This window comes from Cucumis sativus, chromosome 1, assembly GCF_000004075.3.
Source record: "Cucumis sativus cultivar 9930 chromosome 1, Cucumber_9930_V3, whole genome shotgun sequence".
Lineage (NCBI taxonomy): Eukaryota > Viridiplantae > Streptophyta > Magnoliopsida > Cucurbitales > Cucurbitaceae > Cucumis > Cucumis sativus.
The window spans coordinates 19,176,505-19,196,789 of NC_026655.2; the positions used below are offsets into that span (position 1 = coordinate 19,176,505).

The following is a 20,285-nucleotide window of genomic DNA, read 5'->3' on the forward strand; positions in this document are numbered from 1 at the left end:
TCAAGTCTATTAGTAATAAAAAGCTATAGTTGATAGATTATAAATAAGGCCATACAAAAAGAAAAATAGTAGTACAACTAAGCATTTATTTAGAAGTAGACAAATTTATTAATATTTCGTATGTGTGAAGATCATAAAGAAATCGTAAAACTGAAGTCTCATATCTTATGTATTAATAAGACTTTACAATACTTAATTAAAATAATTATTATTATTGAGAAAACTACATTTTGACCAAAGACCTATAAATTTAGTTTTTATTTCAAAATTAAATTTAAAAGGTTACACCGTAAGATTTGAGTTTGATTTCAATTCCATTCTTAAGTTTTAAATTTAACATTAAACTTTCTTTTCAAGTTAAAGTTACAAGATTTAACCGATGCTAATGTAATTAAGTTTCACTTATTTTCCTCACTTAGAAAAAAAATTTAAAAATTGATAAAGTATTTACACAAAATTATTTACTTAATTTTATATAAAGTATAGACATTTAAATAAATTAAAATATTTATAAAATATAACAAAAAAAAATTAATATAATATTTTATTATTGTCATTGGTGGTAAATATTTTATTTTTAGAATTTATCAAATATAATATTTTGAAACAAAATTTAGGTCTAAAAAAGATTATAAACAAAATTTAGGTCTAAAAAAGATTATAAACAAAATTTAGGTCTAAAAAAGATTATAAAAAAATTATTTCAATAATTAATTTCCTAAAGAGAAAAAAAAAAGGTAAAATGGGTTTTTCACCATTCTCTATCTGTGGGGCTTTCCAGAGCTCTCTAGAGACAGCCAGAAAAGAACACAAACCCTTTTCTTTCTTTCTTCTTCTTCTTCAACCATTCTTCCATTCTTCCATTCTTCTTCCTTCTCTTCTTTATAAGCAACCTTCCAATTCCCTATTTTCACTTCATCCGAAGAATCATTATTATTTTTTTAATTTCTGTATCAACTAGGGAGAGAAGTTTCTTGGGGAATTGACAAAAATAGGCCAAAAATGGGGTAGAAATAGAGTTTTAGGATTGATTGTAGAAAAGTTGAGATTTAGGATAAATTGGAGGTGAAATGACGAAAATACCCTCTTTTATTTTCCTTCCTCTTTTCTTCTTTTTCCTTTTCTTCAACCCGAAGACAGAAGGCCGTTCAAAAGAAAAACGTAAACTCGCATTTGAACTCTCCCGCGTCTGCAGTTACCCTCTTCAACTCTCTCCCGGCTCCGGTGAACGTTTTTCTCTTCCGTCCATTTCTTCTCCACTTCCATCCATTTCTTCTTCACGACTCTCCGCTATATTTTCCGATTTCAACTTGTTCACCGAACGTCTCCATTTCTTCTGCACGGGTCTCCATTTCGACTTCATCTCCGGCGGGCGCTTCTCCACTTCCATCCATTTCGATTTCAGGTTTGTTTTCACCGGACCTCTCCATTTCTTATCCACTCCTCTACATTGGCAGTGCCGTATCCATCATCTTTGAAGTCAAGTGAGTAATAAAATCTCAGTTTTTTTTTTAGAGTTAGTCTGTTGTAGCTTATTTATTATTACAGTATTCCATCTTGTTTGTTTAAGTTGTCTGTTAAGATGTGAGTTTTTTGTTTTTGGCACATTTTGGAGAAGAAATGCATGTCATATGCACACAGACATAGAGAACCGTGGGAGCCATTCTGTTTTTAGGAAGAAAAACCATTTCCTTTGCAATGTACTGTAATAATAGAAAAACCATACCTTGGAGTTTAGAACTTGAATTCGAACATATATTTGGTATCCCATATAAACTCTGCAAAGTTACCAGTACAATAGATATGTGCTAAACATGCATTCTAAATATTGTATTCTAAAGACATTATCATAAGCTGCATTGTTGAAAGACCATTTCCTTTGCCTTGAAGTTTTCCATCATCTCTCACCTATCAGCACCTATCTCTCACCTTCCAAAATTTTGAGTAGAAGTCCCAATATAAGAGTGTTAACTTCCTAAACCGTTTAGAATGCATGTTTAGCTAGTCTACTAGGTGTTAAGGCTATAGGGTTAGCAATTGTATTAGACTTAGCAACTTTGCCTTGAAGTTTTCCATCATCTCTCACCTATCAGCACCTATCTCTCACCTTCCAAAATTTTGAGTAGAAGTCCCAATATAAGAGTGTAAACTTCCTAAACGGTTTAGAATGCATGTTTAGCTAGTCTACTAGGTGTTAAGGCTATAGGGTTAGCAATTCTATTAGACTTAGCAACTTTGCCTTGAAGTTTTTCATCATCTCTCACCTATCAGCACCTATCTCTCACCTTCCAAAATTTTGAGTAGAAGTCCCAAGATGCTAGTGCATCCATGTTAAGTAAGTCTCTTATGCAATTATATTTAATTAGTTTTTTTTTTTTATGCAGGTCTCAGTATGGCTTCGACATCAACTAACGGTCCCATGTACAAGATTGACCCTGCTCATCATTTTCAGTCTATAGTAAGTAGTTTAGCACATTTAGAAAACAGTACACGTACAATAAAGGCTAAATTGAAACCGGATCAATTAACCTTATTTAGAAATACAAAGTTCGGCCACTTTTTGGATCTGAATATAATCTTTAATGGGCCGCTCATCCACTACTTATTGTTAAGAGAGGTGGAAGATGAAAGGGTTGATCACATAAGTTTCAAGATAGGAGAAGTCGTGTGCAGTTTTGGAAGGAGAGAATTTAATATGATGACGGGTCTATGGAGTTCTCAACCAGAGCCTATTGATTTGGTTGGGAATAGTAGGTTGTTGGAGAAGTTCTTCGAACAAAAAAAGTGTATTTATATAAGTGACTTAGAGGACACATTTGTGGAATACGAGGGGGATGACGATGACGATGACATAGTTAAATTAGCTCTAGTTTACTTTATAGAGATGTCATTGTTAGGAAAAGATAGGCGGACGAAAGTGGACCGAACTTTATTTAGGATTGCAGATGATTGGACCACATTTAACAATTACGATTGGGGAGGGTTGGTTTTTGGACGTACACTTTCTGCCTTAAAACGAGCCTTGGACATGCAACATGCGAAGGGAAAGAATAAATCAACTAAGACAAAATATACTGTCATGGGATTTCCGCAGGCGTTACAGGTATGTTACTTTACTTCCTATGCACATATTTATATATACATATATCTTGGGACACTTGCTAAACTTGTTTTGTTGAACATGGAATAGGTTTGGGCATATGAGTCTATACCAACCATCACTGAATGTGGTGTACATAAAGTAAGCAACGATGCAATACCACGAATGCTGAGGTGGGTGTGCGAACTATCGCCGAAGTCTCATGTCCTACAGAGGCAGGTGTTTGACTCACCAATGGTAAGTATCAACAAACAGTAACTTACCGAATGCATGACTTTGTTCCTTTATGTTTTGACTAACTAACTACATTTCCACTTTGTAGTTCTTAATTAACGTGGTAATTGAGATGATGCCTGAAGAGGAGGAGCATCTAAGAATGTCTTCAGGGGAACTTGTTGAGAAAACTCATCCATATAACACCGTTTCTGAGAAGAATGGTGATTCAAAACGACCAGGAGAAGCTAGTAATGATGACAATGACTGCAAAAAGAGTAAGAAAAAGAAGAAGTGGAAGTCTAAGATGAAAGAAGTTGTTCGAAAACTCAAATATCGAGTAGCGGTTCTCGAGAATGAACGTGAAAGCCTAAAATCAATGCTGTCGACTATATTGAAACACCTTGAAGTTCAAAAAAAGGTTAGGAATCAAAGTTTGTTTAACATTTTCAAAGTTTGTTTAACGTTACCAATACATTTTGACATTTCCAAAGGGTGAAGAAGGAGACTGCACGGGAGTTGAAGGTCATGATGCCCAGACCGAAGATGTTGACACACCCGGTACACCTTCTTGGTTGAGGATGCCCAAGGAGGATGACACAAGTGATGGGGTGAAACATGTTGAACGTCAAAAGCAGGTTAGGAATCAAAGTTCTGTAGTGGGGTGAAAATCATCCTTACTAATGCTTTATCCTTAGTAATGCATTTTGACCTTCCATAGGGTGTCGAAGCAAACCGCACGGAGGATGACACAATGGATGAGTTGGATAAGAAGGTTCATATTCATTCGGAGGAGCCAGTAGACGTCGTTGACGATTTGAACGAGGAAATTGGAGTAAAAAGTCTTACTTATTTTGATTCAGACGTCATGGAAATAGAACCATTATCCACTGAACGACCACATGTTCGGCCCGCACGTAGCAAGCGTGCAAGTGTATACTTGTCAACCCCCTTCACAGCTTTAGATAAACGGACTACAAAATCAATCACCACCACCTCTCAGTCTCAACCATCCGTCTATGATCCTATGCACAAAATACCTGACGCCCATTTAGATCGACTCAGAGCTTGGATCACAGACAAGCGTACGAAAGATGAGGTGCGTGAAACTTTTCACGGGAAAAAATCGAAGGAGTTTTTCAGAGACTTGTTCATGTGTCGTCGGTGGTTGGCGGATGAGGTTAGAACTTTTCTCATTATTTCTTATTTACAGTTTTAGAGCACTTAGTACCTTCAAGAAGTTGGTTTGATCGCATAACCGAATTAAATGCTTTATTTTGTTTCTATTAGCATTTGGATGCACTGTTTCTTCTCATTCGCTTCAACATTAAGACAGCCATGATACCTACTGCTCAAAACTTCACAACTGTAGACACACTATTCATGGTTTGTACTCGCAACCATACTTTATGTACTGAGTTTGCTTTTGATATTTGTCTTATTGTCTCATTGTATACATGCATGTGTGTTTTTTTTCCTTCCAGCGACTATTAGTTGCGAAGTGGCCTGAATACCAAGAATGTATTAAAGAGAATCGACCATTTCACTGGAAGGAGGAGTATCGGTTGGTTGACTATGTTGTCGGATCAAAACAAGACTGTCAAGATCCTTGGGTGAATGTTGATTACATTTACTCTCCATTCAATATCCATGGCAATCATTGGATTCTATTATGCTTGGACTTCAAATGCAGCAAGGGCTGAACCTTTAAGTAATCAGCAAGGGCTGAACCTTGTAAAAACTAACAGAGGCTGAACCTTGAAGATGAATGTAAAAACTAAAAGTAATCAGCAAGATTTGCATCATTAATACTGCAGTAGCAAAAGGAGAGCATTTATTGAGTTCTAAAGCACACAATATTGTCATAATAGGATTTCAAGTCTTTCTCAAAAAGCTTGAAATGCCAAAGGAGTAAATATTCTATAAACAGTTCACTGTAGGATAAAAAAAAAAGAGAAGGAAAGTCTTGAAGTTGCAGAAGAAAAGTCTTCAACTTAGAATTGTCAGTGAGATGACTTTAGTGATCTTGCAAACAACACAGGACACAATTTTATAAGCATCTTCCACCTGCATTAAAAAAATGAACCTTTTTTACATCGTGATCATGCAAACAACGCAAGCACAAACCAAGCAAGTATAAAACTATTACTACGTACCAAGACGGGTACTAATCTTGTATGCTCGACTTCTGGATGTATGAAATTGGATTGGTACACGTTAATCTATTGTGGCCTGTTTCTTTACATCGACCACATTTATGCAATTTTGGTGCTTCACCGACACTTGGAATCCTCTTTTTTCTTCGGTCGACCAACTCTTTTGACTACTTTCGGAGGTAAGACAGTCATATGTACATATTCTTCGGTTGTCTTCCATTCCGACTGATTCCCAACTGGGTAGACGGCCTCCGAATATGCTGCCAACAAACATTCATTAGTGTAATAGTTAGCACATAAGCTATAAACATTTATATTGCGATCCCGTGCAACAGCAATGGCATGTGCGCATGGTAGTTGCTCAGCTTGAAACTCCTTACAAGTGCACTCTTGAGTATGAAGATTTATGACCTCCTCTTTATCTAAATCTTTAACATGGAATTGGTAACAATCAATTGGGTTGACTTTCATTGTCAAAGCTCGTTCTTGTTTCTTTTGTAGAACTAACTCTGCCCATTTAGTCAATGTAGACGTCACTTTAATGCCTTCTTCTCGACGCTCCCAAAACCAACGTTGTAGCAAAGCTCGAACATGTTCAAGGAATGAAGCAATAGGCAAATCTCTAGGTTCTTTCAGTATAGAATTCATGGACTCTGCTATATTTGTTGTCATCATATTATATCGTCTTCCTGGACAGTGAAAACGAGACCAACGTGTTATTCCAACATCGTTTAAATATTTTCCTGAATCATTAGGAAATGCAAGAATACTTCTCCACGCTTCTGAGAACGTTGATTCACGGTATGTTCTAGATGCATTGTAAAACAAAGTAGCTATAGTGTCATTCTTGTATTTATCATTCAAATTTTGAGTCAAGTGTTGGACACAAAGTCCATGGAATGCGGAGGGAAAAACCGATGCAATACACTTAGAAAAACATGTTTTTCGATCTGTCACGAAGCCTAGATTAGGCACCTCTCCTATTGCACCTTTCAATTTCTCTAAGAACCACTGTATTGAAGCATCTGTTTCTCTGTCCACCACTCCAAAGGCAAGAGGATAAATTTGATTGTTACCATCCAAGCAAACAGCAACTATCAACTGACCCCGATATTTGTTCTTAAGGAATGTTCCATCCATGACTATAACCGGTCTAATGCAGTTTAAGAATCCTCGAACACATGGACCAACAGCCATAAAAAGATATTTGAAGAAACGATTATCTTCAAGTTCCATGTGAAATATTGTACCTACATTTGCAAGTTTGAGAGCTTCACCATATCTAAGCAATAGATTATATGACTCTTCAGGACACCCGCGCACTCGTTCATACGCATTTTCTCTAGCGCGCCATGCTTTTTCATAACTCATATTTATGCCATAGTCTTGCCTCATGTCTTCTATGATATCACGCGGTTTGTATAGACGACCGACTCCCTTGAACTTTGACTTTATTAATTCTCCAACAACCCAAGATTTTGCTTGCCTATGGTCACGATTCAAAACGTCAAGAGAACACGAATGAACTTTGACATACTTTTTAATCTTAAATATATTTGAATCCTTCAATCTCATCGCTCGCAGTCTCCAACCACACTTGTTGTCAATGCATCTAACAAAGAGAACCTCTTTTGTAGACTTTTTTACTACAAACTGAAAATTTTTTTTCATTGCCAAGACACTTAATCTCATTGACAAATCTTTTTTGGAAAAAAATATTTGTCCTACATCAAACTCCTCACTTGTAGAGCTTTCTTCGGACCAATCATTCATGTCTGTCTTCAACTTTTGGCTAGAAGAGCTGTAACGAACTTTAGATTTTCCTTTGCAATCTTTTGTAGGACCATCTCTATGTTGTGGGATGTCAAATGATTCACTATTCATCTCTACTGGCTCCCATGTAAAAGTCTCATCTTTCGAATCATATGACTCATATGATTCCCATATAGCCGAAGTGGTCCCTATCACGTTATCACACAAGCCAACTTCAACTTCACGAACATGGACTTCATTCTCATTTAATGTATCCATTACAATTGGAGGATGAGGGTTTAAGTTATGAGCTTGGTTGCTGCCAGATACTGAATTGTAATCTTTGCTTAACACTTTTTTGCTTTGATTACTTTTAGGCTCAAATGAGACGTATAAAGGGACCTTTAATGGATTTTCACTAAGAAGATAAAACTTCAAATCACGGTCATTGCTTAACTCAAATGTAGGAGCTTCGTGTTCCACTTTTATCTCATATATGCATCTTATCATTACGTCGAACTTTGAAGGGTCAACTTCTGCAAGGTCATATAATTCTGCCTGTAAATCTTTATGTGTTATTTCTTTACTGACAACGATGCCTTTTAACATGCCTCCTTCGTATTTTCTTCGCCTCTCATCCCACATACCACCGTAACGCACTAACATGGGAATATGTGACATCCTTAAACCACCTTATACTTTTCAATTGCTGCAAAAAATGATTTGAAGTTAGCATTTGACATATCACATAAACAAAGTTTATTAAAAAACAGTAGGTAAATACTAAATAAAACGTGCATAGTCACACCCTACATGTTTACGATCTTGACAGCTACAAAATGTTTAGGATATTGCGAGATACAAAAAACAATAGCTAAAAGTCACCCTAAATCAATTCATTTCAGATTAAACATTTCAATTTAAGAACCTGCAAGATGTCTGCGAGATGTTTGCGAGATGTCTACCAGATGTTTGCGAGATAAAATAATAATAATGATAAATTGCTAACATCATTTGAAACATCTATAAAGCAACCTTAAATCAACCCTAAATCAACTTGAAACAATAAAAAATAATATTTGATTTATACATTTAAGATGCAAAAATATATATACATATAACACAACACAATTCAGATTCGGATTTAAAAATTAAAACAAACCACAATGCGTGAGATGTTCGCCGGAGTAGATGATGAACGACACCGGAGTAAAGCGGAAAGTTGACAAACTTTTGAGAGAGGAGAAGAATCGCAAATGAGTTTTTCTTTTTTCTTTTTCCTTTACATAATCTATGAGAAGGAGGAGAAATGCTTCTTTTTTCTTTACGTAATCTATGAGACTGCAAGAGAAGGATTCTTCTTTTTTTTTCCCTTTACGTAATCTATGAGGAGAGGAGAAGAAGGCTGCGTTCGCAATTCTGTTTTTTTTCTTCACGTGAATGACATTGAAGAGATGAGAGAGAGGGGTTGGAAAAGAAGAGAAGAGCAAATGTGAATTAAAATTAAAAGAGGGTATTTTCGTCATTTCACCTCCAATTTATCCTAAATCTCAACTTTTCTACAATCAATCCTAAAACTCTATTTATACCCCATTTTTGGCCTATTTTTGTCAATTTCCCAAGTTTCTTGTTTTCCGATGAAGATGAAGATGAAAAGAAAAGATCTCGATCAAATCAACGATGACTTCTCCGATTTCTCCCTCTCCTCACCTGCCAGGAAGATTCGCCGTCTGGTACTTTTTTTTTTTTGTTCCTTTTTCTATACTCTTATTCTTACTTTCAATTCAGTTTTTTGGAGCTTTGTTCTTAGAATCTTCTTCGATTTGTCTAGGATGTTGGTTTACCGCCTATTATAGAAGAAGAAGAACCACCGGAATTTTCTGTTTTAAGTAAACAGCCTTTGATTCCTGAAGATTTCACAGTAGGTGGTAATGGTGTAAGGATTGAGGAATTGTCGGATGCTTCCTCTGTTTCTCCTTCAGTTTATGCTATGGAGGATCGTCCTTTTTGTGACAATCAAGAGAGGGCTATTGTTCTGTTTAAGCCTGTTAATACGTCTTTCTTCCAATCTTCTCCTCTCTCGGTATCTGTTGATTCTGACATTATATCTGGTTTCAAGAGTAAGTACTGATTTTCCGTCTTGTTTTTTCTCTGTATTTTGCGAACTTGCGTTTCGATTTTTGAATTCACGTATTCGAACTACTTTTTGTTTTTAAGCCGATTTGAATATTGGATTGATGAACAACTTTTCTTAAGAATAAGAACTGTATTTTATTTATGACAAACTGGGACTGTGAACAATGAATCTGATCTCCATGTTTCTGATAATCATCAGGTGAATTTCTTCGCGAGAATTGTTATGATGGCCGGGTGAAATGTGGTGAAGATGATGAAGATATGGTGATTGAGAACAAGAATCTGGCTGTTGTTCCTTGGGTTCCTCGTTTACAGGTTCCTACTTCCTCAACCATGAATGTTCCCCAAGAGGAAGAAGCTCCACAGTTAATGGAAGCTGAAGAAGTTGGAGAAGCAACAATGGAGATTGAAGAAGACAACAACTTAAACAACAGTCAACAAGGTTATGGGTATGGTGGAATGGATGGAGCTAATGGTATACATCAATGGCATCATCAACAACAACACTGCATGATTCCACAGCTGCCACAGCAAACATCTTCACCCATAACTTGGTTTCGTTGATGGTATGTAGAATCTGTACATATTGAGAAGAATAGAATACCATATTTTGATGCCATGGGGTTGTTAAGTAAAAGGATGAAATTGCATTTGCAGCAAATTTGAGTTGAAGAACATATGGGCACATAGATATAATTGCCTCTTTTTGTTCATCATTATGTGGCAGCTTTTTCTTAGGAATTGGTATGAGAATTATGAGTCCATGTACCAACCCCTTTTACCCCCACCAAAAAGAAAAGAAAAAAGAGCTTCCTAGCTTGGATTCTAATGGATCAGAATTTGTCCACATGCCTTAGGGAGAGATTTTGGATTTTGAGAGGGTTAGCATCACTTTTGTTATATTATTCAAAGTTAATTTCACCCCAATTTGATCATTTAATTGTTTCTAGTTCTTGAAAATTAAGATGCTAAACACTATTACTACTCAGACTTAGTATCATCAGATTTGTTAGAACGAGGAAGCTTCTAAATATTTGGTCCCTTACTCGAAAATTGAAAAAATGAAGTGAGTTTTTGTTCTTTTAGTGTGTTTTTTTATCCTAAAGGGTAAATTAAATAGTTTGTATTTTTTTATTAGTTAACCAATAGAGTTTGAACTTTTTGTTGTGCTTATGAAGTTTGGCTAATAATCTAAAATTTTCTTTTAAAAAAAATTAGACAAGATTTTACACCCTATGATATATTTTAAATGGTCGAGAATATGTTTTCAAAATGATTTTGTAGATTAGAAAAAGTGAGGCATTTTGTAGACCAGAAAAAGTGAGTAAAAAATCCCTTGAATTTGGATATGGCAAAGAATAATAATGAATTAATGTTACCTACTTGTTATAATACGAAAAAGAACTGAAATTTGTGATAGGGATGAATATTATTGACAAATGTAGGGTAGGAATGTACACGAGTTTATCAATCTATATGAAAGAAATCTATGGGAAGTGTATTATTTATCAAACTATTTGGAACTCGTATATAATATTCACTAAAAAGTGTGTAAATCGTTAAGTGTTCATGTGATCAACAAATGAGGTCATGTAACCCGATGAAACCTAATTACCTAATTTGTGAAATAGAAAAGCATATTCTAATTGTATACAAATCTAAATTGATTTCATTTTTGAATAAATGTTTAGAGCTTGTTTCACATTTGGTTTTCCCCTTTTGTCTTTTAGATAAAGTTTGTTTTGAGATGGGACTTAGTCTCACATTACTAATTTGGAAAATCTTATGATAATTAACTTTGATTTACTAATTTTAAGAAAATATTAGTTTAAAAGATAGTTGGATTAATAAGACACTCACTATCTGTTTTTTTAAAGACTATCATTGTGATTGTTGAAAAATGATGTTTACTTTTTCTATTCATTCTTGCCAACAAGACTTCAGAGATTCCCTTCAATTTTACTTCACGTCTCTATGTATTTGTTTTTAATCCCAATTTGGCTTTTAACTTTTCGATTTTGAAAATTAGTTCTCAAAATATCACTTCCACCTATTCATTTATTTGTTTCACTCTCTGTCATTTAAGCTCAATTTGATAAAAGAAAAAAAAAAATTGCATGTTTTCTTTCTATTTTTCTATTTTGATTTTTATCTATTTCGAATCAACATTTGAATTTCGTATCAAATTTAAAAAAACAAATTACTTGAAAAACTTAGTTTCTCAAGGTCTGGTAGAAAGTGAATAGACATAAAACCTAATGCGAGTAACTTATCTAAAATAGTCTTTAAATTCTTTAGTTTTTATAATTTGATTTATAATTCAGGTGTGATTAAGAAACTTGTGAGTAAACATATACAAATTTCGAAAGCTAAAAAGTGATTCATTAGAAAGTCATGACATGTAGATCTGATTTAGGCTTTGCGATTGGATCTAATTTCATTTTACATTGGACACTTTGTTAGATGATTTATTATTTTATTAGGAAATTTTTAACCGCGTGCCTCTTAATTCTTAAGACAAATGTCAGTTGAGTTAAAACTTTCGACAATTAAAATTACATAGTCATTATCTTATTTTTCTTATAAGGTTGTTATAAATTGCCAATTTAAAGTTGTAATAAGAAGCTCTTGGACATCTTTGTTTTTAGAGTTCTATCAATACAAGAGATGTATTTCTCTACTTTAGCTATGTATTTAGCCTTATAACCTCTTTTAAGGAAATTTGTAATTGATGACTATTTTAGCACTAATAATTAAGAATATAGCAACATTTTAGAAAAATTGCAAATGTAGCAAAACTATCACTGATAGACTTGTATCGCTGATAGACTTCATATGGTATATCAGTGATATATCAATATTTGCAACATGATCTATCAGTGTTAGACTTATATCATTGATAGAATTTGACAAATTTTGCTATATTTGCAAATTTTTTAAAATCGTGTTATATAGTTAATTAATTTGAATTTAATTGCTAAATTTGCAACTATTCCATTTTTTAATGCATAAGTTTTTGTTAAAAACAAGCACAATTTTCAAAAAAAAAAATTAATTAGACCTAAGTAACTGATATGCAATTAGGAAAAAAAAACCTCTATAAAGTTATACAACTAATACATATGGTTAAATCAAGAGTTCAATGCTTAAAATTTGACTCTTTCATTTCAATCTTCTTGATTTTTAATTTTGCACGTAGAAAACTAATATACTAAGAATTTGTTATATCTTCAAGACCTCGACCTGTAATCTAATGCAATCCTTCAACTTTTGTATCAAATAAATGTAGATTTAAAGAAAAAATACTGAATTAATCAATACTCCATTAACCATAAAATTAAAATTTTGGAGATATATCGAACACAATATACTAATTTAAAAAACCAATCAGACATTTTTCAAAATTCAGAAACTTATTTAGCATATGATTAGAAGTTCAGGATCAATCACAAACATTGAAGCTAAAAAACTAAACCTGTAGTTTAACCAACACAACTAACAATAAATATAATAAATATGATTTGGGAATGAATGTCAATTCCATAGCAATCAAATAATAAATATAACTTTTACTGCTTTCAAACAATACAACAACACCTAAATTACTTGGGGAAAAAAAGGGAAAACAATGCCATTAAAGGCACAAGATGATACCTATACGATTTGGATGTTTACATGATGCATAATATCAAATCATTGTGTAGTGTCATAGTTTTTTTTTTTTTTTTTCTTCTTTGTGTCCCACTTTTTTTTTGTTGTTTTGATCTCTATTCTAGCTGCTGCAGGTTATAGCCTACAATGAAATTACAAAGTTAATTGGCATGTCAAATTCTGGCGAAGCATTCTTGGGAAAAGGATGTGTAACTCCTTCCAATACTCTAAAACCTATCTCCATGGGAAAATTCTGTACTGAAGACCTTCAGAAACAAGAGTAGTTACCAACACTAAAACGCCCAACAGTAAATTGTAGAAGCAACAAACCATTCATTTAATCCCCACATATGTATTTCTTCTCCGCGTAATATTTCTTCTCGCTTTCCACTTTTTTGGCATTCCGTTTCTGCATTGTAAAATACACCAGACAGGGAAAGTCCAATGAATTCATCAGATTAAGAAGTCTAGAAAGCAGAAACAAGAGTTAAGGGGGTCTTTGGAGAGCTGAATTGATTACTATAATTGGTAGTTATTATAATCTCCAGGATGTAATAGTTTGCATTTAGGGTGGATTATCTTTAGCATGGATAGGAAATAATAAAAACTGTAGAGGATGAGGAGGAAATAATAAAATATTTGAAATAGTTATACTGTAGTTAATTGTAGGTTATAGTAATGGAGCGGTGTCCAAAGGTATGTGGAGATATAACATAATGCAAAAAGACTTGCAAATAAATATAGCAAAATTTAGAATCCACTCCTAAAGTCTACTAAGATAGACCATCTTGATAGATGATGGAAGTCTATCGTTGATGATATTTTGATACATTTGCAATTATCCTATAAGCACCAACTAAGCCAAAACAAGTTTTTGGGCTCTCACTTACCCTCCAAGGGTTAGATTAAGACCAAAGGGTCCATTACAAGGGTTTAAAAACAAGTCCTCTTTTAGAAGTCATTCCAAACAAGTGCGAGTGCATTCTCAATTTATTATTTATTGAGTTCAAATTTCTGTAGAAGTCAAATACAGAGATTACTTTCTGGAGTTGAGGGTTAAGAAATAAAAGGAGCAGAGTACCTTAAAAGCATCGTGATTGGCAACTATCCTTTTGGCTATTGAAGTAGTGGTAATGGTTTTAGGGCTTTCAAGCAACTTGAAAATTCCCATACTCTTTGGAACGGCATAGGGGTCACTGTCGCCCTGATACAGACAAGCACATCTTGTTATGGTTTTGTAAACGCGAACTTATAGAAAGATAAAGAAAAGTCTTATCTCATCAACACAGTAAGAATAGCTATACTTACAGCAAAAGAGTTGTTTTCAGCAACTGTCCCATGCACAACTAAAGATATGTTGAAAGTTGTTATCTGCCAGCAAAAGAATGCTTCCGTAATTAAAACTTCACGGTTGATGCTCAAAGACAATGACCCAACAAAGCAATAAATCGGTGAATGCATAAAGTATAAATTCTATTGGTTTCTTTGCACCTCCCCCATGTATGGAAAAGGACGGGCGGCTCCAATGAGGATGAAACCCCTGTGTTATGTTTAAGTCAAAAACAAAACAGAAGCATACAACTTACCATGTCTCTTGTAATTTCCCAAGGTGCACCGATGATCACCTCATCAACATACCGGCAACCAAGGACACTGAGACTGCGTTCATGTAAATGCATAATTGGAAATTGTTTCCCTCTGAGATTACTGCAAGAGACATTGAGTTATTAACGTCTACTTTTCCAACTCATTAGTATCTAAGGCAAAAGTCCATATCCATAATCTAAGGAAAGGTATTCATTTTTTAAAAAAAATAAGAAACAGAACATCTAGAAGAGGTTTAGCCAGAAACTTAACAGAAAAGACACACATAGGTTAAATCTAAAAAATGAAAATAAGGTACCTCACTGTCTGATCATTATGTATGCCAACTAATAAAAAGTCCCCAAGCTGCCTAGCAATCTTGAGAATCTGAAAAGAGAAACGATGATGAGATCACAATATGGGATTCCTGAGAAACTGTTCTGTTATTACTAATTAGCATGTAAAGGACAAATCAAATTCAAACATAATTGAATTGAAATTGGGGAAAAGAACACAGAGAATATTTAATTGCCATTGTCCACTTTAAAAGAAAGAAAATGATGCAAATATATTGGCACGAGGTCATGAACAAATGATACAAGCTCATAATGAAATCTGCAGCTGTAAAATAAAGCACACTAAGCATGATGGATCCCAAGCAAATTCCTGCCATAAAAAATGAAACTAAGACAATCATTTTTATTCCTGCTGTCCTTCAATCATTGTCAGGTTCACACCACACGTGTAACATAGCTACTATCCTCTACAGTGTACATGAGTTCATCGTGAAGTCTTTCTTTAAAAGACCAAAAAAGTTGATCTCGCCTTTACTGCCCCAGCCAAACTTTGAAGGCTTTGCACAATTCTAACAGCAGCATCCTAGTGACATAAACTTTCCCAGAAAAATCCAATAATTAAAATTATAGTGCATTGAAATACTTACAAAGGCATTCTTAATGCTGAGGGCCTGAGGCGGTAACCATTTTGTTTCTGATTTTTGGCTTTTGGCTTTTGGCTTTTAAAAATAAGTCTATTTCATCCTCATCTCTTATAATGATAGTACAGAGATTGAATTCTTAGCCAAATTTCAAAAACAAAAAAAACAAGTTTTGAAAAGCTTCTTTTATTAATTTTTAAATTTTGGCTTGGTTTTTTAAACCATTGGTAAAAAGTAGATAACAAAGGAAGAAATTTGGAGGTGGAAATAGTGTATGTAGACTTAATTTTCAAAAACAAAAACTAGAAACAAAATGATTACCAAATATGGTCCAAATAAACACAAAAATACAATTCAACATGGTAAGTTTCCAGAAGAAAAATAATTTTGGAACTGAAATTTTAAGGCAACAAATTGCTATACACAAGAATCGGCATGAAGTATCAACAATCAAACCAAGGTTAAGGTAAACATAAAAGCAGTCTGGAGTGAGGGATGAATCGAGAAGTGATTCTAGAATTTGTAAAGCATCATACCTCAATATGCCCGGCATGAAAAAGATCGAAAGCCCCATCAATGTACACAATACGAGCATTTGGTCCAGGCCCCTATCATTGGATATGATAATTTGTTAGCATAAATGAATTGGCTGCAAAACAGAGTTTACTGCTAAGCAGGGATGAGAAAACCACCCTAGCTAAAAAAAAAATCAAAGAGAGGAAAGAATATCATTTTTGCTCACGGTTCATGGACAAAAGTATAGGGCTAAACACAAACACAATCTGGAAAAATGAGTTCCTTGAGGCATGAAAGGATTGATCACCCTAGCTTACTTTTTGGAAATAAAAAATTTATATATTATATAGGCCAACATAAGGACTAGATCCTGGCATACAAAATTCTTGGAAATGGTTTCTTGAAAAAAATTTATGTTGCAGTTTCTTTTAGTATTAGCAAGCATTTCTAGTTCATATGCTTGAAACATTGCATGCACTCCCTAATTTCCATTGCATACGTGGTTGATTTGTTAAAACATTACTAAAACAACATTATAGTGTTGTCCACAAACCTTTTCTACCAAAGAATTGGCTTTTTCTGTCATGCAGTTTATTAAATTCTTGATATATAAATAGATAAAATATAAAATATAAATTTCAAACATTGGATTATAGAAATGTGATATTATTAAATAAATAAATATTAGACCCACATCATGCAAACAAAACGATAGAATCTTGTAGATGGCAGAATATTATCACAAATACAGCTTGCATGACACTAAAAGAGCTCCCTATGTTTCCCTAACAACCAGACTACCACAACCTAAGTTCTCAATTAGAAATGTGATGTTACTAAATAAATAAATATTAAATATTAGAAACACATCATGCAAACTAAATGAAAGAATCTCCTAGATTTCAGAATGTGATATATCACAAATACAGCTTGCATGATACCTAAAGAGCTCCCTATGTCTACCTAACAACCAGACTACCACAACCTAAGTTCTACCTTCACTAGAGAATTCTAGATGACCACCCCCATCAATTACTAATTCAATCAAGGGCCCACCATTTTTTGTCACAACAAACACCCAATGGACCAGATAAGAAAACTAGTATCTATTGATGAACAATCCTCCAGTATAAGGCTTCAAGAATAGTTAGGTCACTAGAGAACCATACCCTTCCATTTGAAAACTGTACAATACGGTGTGATGTTGGTAGAAAGTGAGAAAGGGCACCATGGGATGGACTTTCCTTCATAGAATCTCCATTCAGGGAAGTTGCATTGTGATCTTCAGAATTCGTAGCATCATTCATGGAAGAGAGTATCCTTCCTACATCAAGAAATTAATTATAGGTTACAAAAATTTCTTTTCAGATCTTTAAAAATGGATGTATAAGAAAATACAAAACCACGTTACATTCAAGAGCTCAATAAGCAAGCAAATTTAACATATCCTTCTTGTGAGTTGTGACAATTACCTACATATGTACCAAGGAGATGAACAGGAAAGCAAGAGAAAGAGAATGGAAAGAATGTACGAACTAAAAACTGCTTGCAGAAGATTGAGAAACACAGTACCTACGATATCGGTGCTGGAGACTCCTTCAGTACGCTTGATCTGCTTGTATCGACCAGCTTTCTTAGCTAAGGCATAAGCATCAGTTCCATCTGGAAGTAGGCATGGATCATCTCCGTGAATAATATAGTCAATCTTATGCTCATTAAAGAGTCTGTTCATGAATTGTTCAGTAATTGCATACGGGGCGTTGGCAATAACTTCATCCACCCACTTCAAACCACTAACAAGTGCCAGCCTAAAAGGAGCTTTGGGTTAGAAGAAACTGAGCAAATTATTGTGGGAAAGTTTTAGTTTCTGTACACATTCTAAATTTCGTGACTTCAGTAGTGTGGGTCGAATGAGGCAGCTAATGAAAACTTAAAATAATTCCAAGTCTAACAACAGGAAATAAGAATAAAATAAACTCTTTCTCAAATATTCTCAGTAAAGGTTCTAATATGCCAAAGAATTAAGTAGAGTAAGGCAACCTACAAATACATAATGTGTTTACTTTCGATCGTGTATATCTTGCCCATGATTACACTGGTAGGAAAGAGCATAATCTTGTATATGCTCTGCTAAAATTTGTGAAGATGGGTAGAACAAAATAAATAAGAATTCGACACATACCTTTCTTCCATAGGTAACACTGGAGGGCCCTTATTTGCTATGATTTCTTCATCACTTACGACACCCACCACCAATTCATCACCCAGAGCCTTAGCTTGCCTCAACGCATTGGCATGACCAAAATGCATGAGATCAAAACAACCATCCATATAGACCCGAATGCGCTTTTTTTCACTCTTTCTTTTCTGGAAAATTCCGAAATCAGACCAGAAAAATGGCAAAGATGGTACTCCAATCCCACTAAAATAACTCGTTGAAAATCCAAGCAAGGCCGCTGTGAGCATTAAACCACCAAACAAATGTGGGTAGTAGTATACGCCATCCCATATCCAACTGTTACTTTCGTAATCCATTGGTCCCATTTACTCCTAGATTCTCTAGACTCCTTCTTTTTCCAAGGAGGAGACACAAAAACTGCAACCTGTCAACAACAAAACAACTTCATCAACAACTAATCCTAACAAGGGAGATACTGCATATAAATTTCCTTTTCAGCAAAACCAAATTAACATAGCAATCAACAAAACCCAAAAGGAAAATCAAATTAGTAACCACACACGTAAACTTACATATCTTCCGGTGAGTAAACATCAATCCAAATAGAGCAATTAAGAAGAATACGAATGAAATTCGATGCCAGCCAAAACAAAGGGAATATGGAAATAAAACTCAACATTCTGATGACATGACGATGCAGATTCATCAAAATGTCAGCCAAGTAAGCTCAGAAATGAAAGAAATTACTGGCAGAAATAAAAACAAAAAGAAATCGTGAAGTAAAACCCCCAGAATTTCAAGATTAACCAAAATCCAAATTCGAACAAATCAGACACATAAATGTAAAACAAAAATTGATCGAAACCATAGGGGATCTATCAAAATTTAAACACTGAAAAAGAAGAAAAACAACAACAAAACCTGGGAAGAAGAAAAGGTGATATAAGAAAGCCTATGGAGGGAAATGGAAGTTCATAGTTCCAGATGCGTCAGAAAATCAAGAGAAAAGCAGATCAATAAATTTTAAAAAAAGGGAAGAAAGAAGAAGAAAAGAGGATCAACAAAAAAATAGAAATGCATTTAAACAAAAAGAAAAAGAAGAAAAGGAAGATGAAAAATCCATAACCTCTTTTGTGTGTCTCCCCTTGGTTGATGGCTGAAGGTGTCGGCTCAGAATAGAAGAACGAGAAAGGGACTCTCTGTTCGTTCGTTCTTTCTCGTTTGCAATTCCCAAGATGGACAACGCCCAAAAATATCCGGCTGTTCGTCACCTGTCCGAACGGGATATGAGATCTGACGGTGAGCTCCCAATAATAATAATAATAATAATAATAATAATAAAAGTTAGGAAATTATTATAAATCTATTCCATCCTCACTTTTCAAAATATTTACCAACCTAACAAAATTCTCTTTCTCAATTTTTCTAGTAATATTATTTTATTCTATATATTTTAACTTTCAATTCATTTTTAAATTTTGTTTTGTAATTTTTATCAAAATTATATAATTAATAATATTACAACAATTTTTTTAAATAGTTATTTTTAAATAACTAAAATAAATCAAAATATTTTCAAAATTTTAAAATAAAGTATACTTTGGTTTGATGGGTCATATATTCAGAAGTTTTGTAATCTAAAATAATTTTTCTTTCTTCAAAACTACCGGTAATGCATGTGAAATATCATAGTTCTAATTATTTTTTAAAATAGTAATATTTAAATAAATAAGAAATATACATGTTAATATATATCTCACACGAAACAAAATGTATTAATTACTACTTTTATTTAAGGGATTTTTGCAAAAATGACAAAAATATATATATATGATAATAAAATTCGTGACATTACATTTTCTAAATTACATAAGTAACAAATTTAAAAACGAATAAACATTAACTAGCATTATGAAATATCTAATTACTAGTCATATTAGTAATTTTCGTTGGTTTTTAATTGAATCTTCTACTTTCTATTGTATTTTTAAAAAATGTAAATGCAAGTATTTATTTAGTTTTTAGTTTACACGCGTGTTATATATAGTCATTGTACGGGTG

General features: G+C 33.9%; 4 protein-coding genes across 9 annotated transcripts; 2 read left to right on the top strand and 2 right to left on the bottom strand.

Moving 5' to 3' along the window:
• Nucleotides 1-769: 769 nt before the first annotated feature.
• On the top strand, nt 770-10,297 carry LOC101205533 (hypothetical protein). Its single transcript, XM_031889231.1, has 4 exons — nt 770-970; nt 8,845-8,954; nt 9,053-9,341; nt 9,557-10,297. The coding sequence occupies exons 2-4, from the start codon at nt 8,859-8,861 to the stop codon at nt 9,919-9,921; spliced, it is 750 nt and encodes a 249-aa protein (XP_031745091.1). The 5' UTR covers nt 770-970; nt 8,845-8,858; the 3' UTR covers nt 9,922-10,297.
• LOC116405253 lies at nt 1,039-5,266 on the top strand. 4 transcript variants are annotated; one of them, XM_031889226.1, is made up of 9 exons: nt 1,039-1,484; nt 2,385-2,458; nt 3,095-3,103; nt 3,191-3,337; nt 3,423-3,734; nt 3,808-3,951; nt 4,035-4,493; nt 4,604-4,699; nt 4,798-5,266. In XM_031889226.1, exons 2-9 carry the CDS (start codon nt 2,393-2,395, stop codon nt 5,014-5,016), a joined length of 1,452 nt encoding a protein of 483 aa, XP_031745086.1. In that variant the 5' UTR covers nt 1,039-1,484; nt 2,385-2,392; the 3' UTR covers nt 5,017-5,266. The 4 variants fall into 4 exon arrangements, with proteins under 4 accessions (XP_031745086.1, XP_031745089.1, XP_031745078.1 ...); XM_031889229.1 differs by having other exon boundaries at nt 1,039-1,405; XM_031889218.1 differs by having other exon boundaries at nt 2,385-3,103.
• Nucleotides 5,119-8,685, bottom strand: LOC116405252. The gene is made up of 3 exons (XM_031889215.1): nt 8,384-8,685; nt 5,470-7,930; nt 5,119-5,380 (listed from the first exon to the last, which is right to left on the bottom strand). The coding sequence occupies exon 2, from the start codon at nt 7,900-7,902 to the stop codon at nt 5,587-5,589; it is 2,316 nt and encodes a 771-aa protein (XP_031745075.1). The 5' UTR covers nt 7,903-7,930; nt 8,384-8,685; the 3' UTR covers nt 5,119-5,380; nt 5,470-5,586.
• Nucleotides 10,298-12,853: 2,556 nt separating the features above from the next.
• Nucleotides 12,854-19,551, bottom strand: LOC101205296 (ethanolamine-phosphate cytidylyltransferase). Of its 3 annotated transcripts, XM_031889536.1 has the most exons (11): nt 19,351-19,551; nt 18,228-18,648; nt 17,618-17,853; nt 17,215-17,369; nt 16,066-16,137; nt 14,912-14,979; nt 14,595-14,715; nt 14,317-14,379; nt 14,090-14,212; nt 13,339-13,417; nt 12,854-13,150 (listed from the first exon to the last, which is right to left on the bottom strand). In XM_031889536.1, the coding sequence occupies exons 2-10, from the start codon at nt 18,587-18,589 to the stop codon at nt 13,346-13,348; spliced, it is 1,272 nt and encodes a 423-aa protein (XP_031745396.1). In that variant the 5' UTR covers nt 18,590-18,648; nt 19,351-19,551; the 3' UTR covers nt 12,854-13,150; nt 13,339-13,345. The 3 variants fall into 3 exon arrangements, with proteins under 3 accessions (XP_031745396.1, XP_031745391.1, XP_011657166.1); XM_031889531.1 differs by lacking the exon at nt 19,351-19,551 and adding an exon at nt 19,146-19,260 and having other exon boundaries at nt 12,854-13,417; XM_011658864.2 differs by having other exon boundaries at nt 12,878-13,417.
• Between the last annotated feature and the right edge of the window lie 734 nt (nt 19,552-20,285).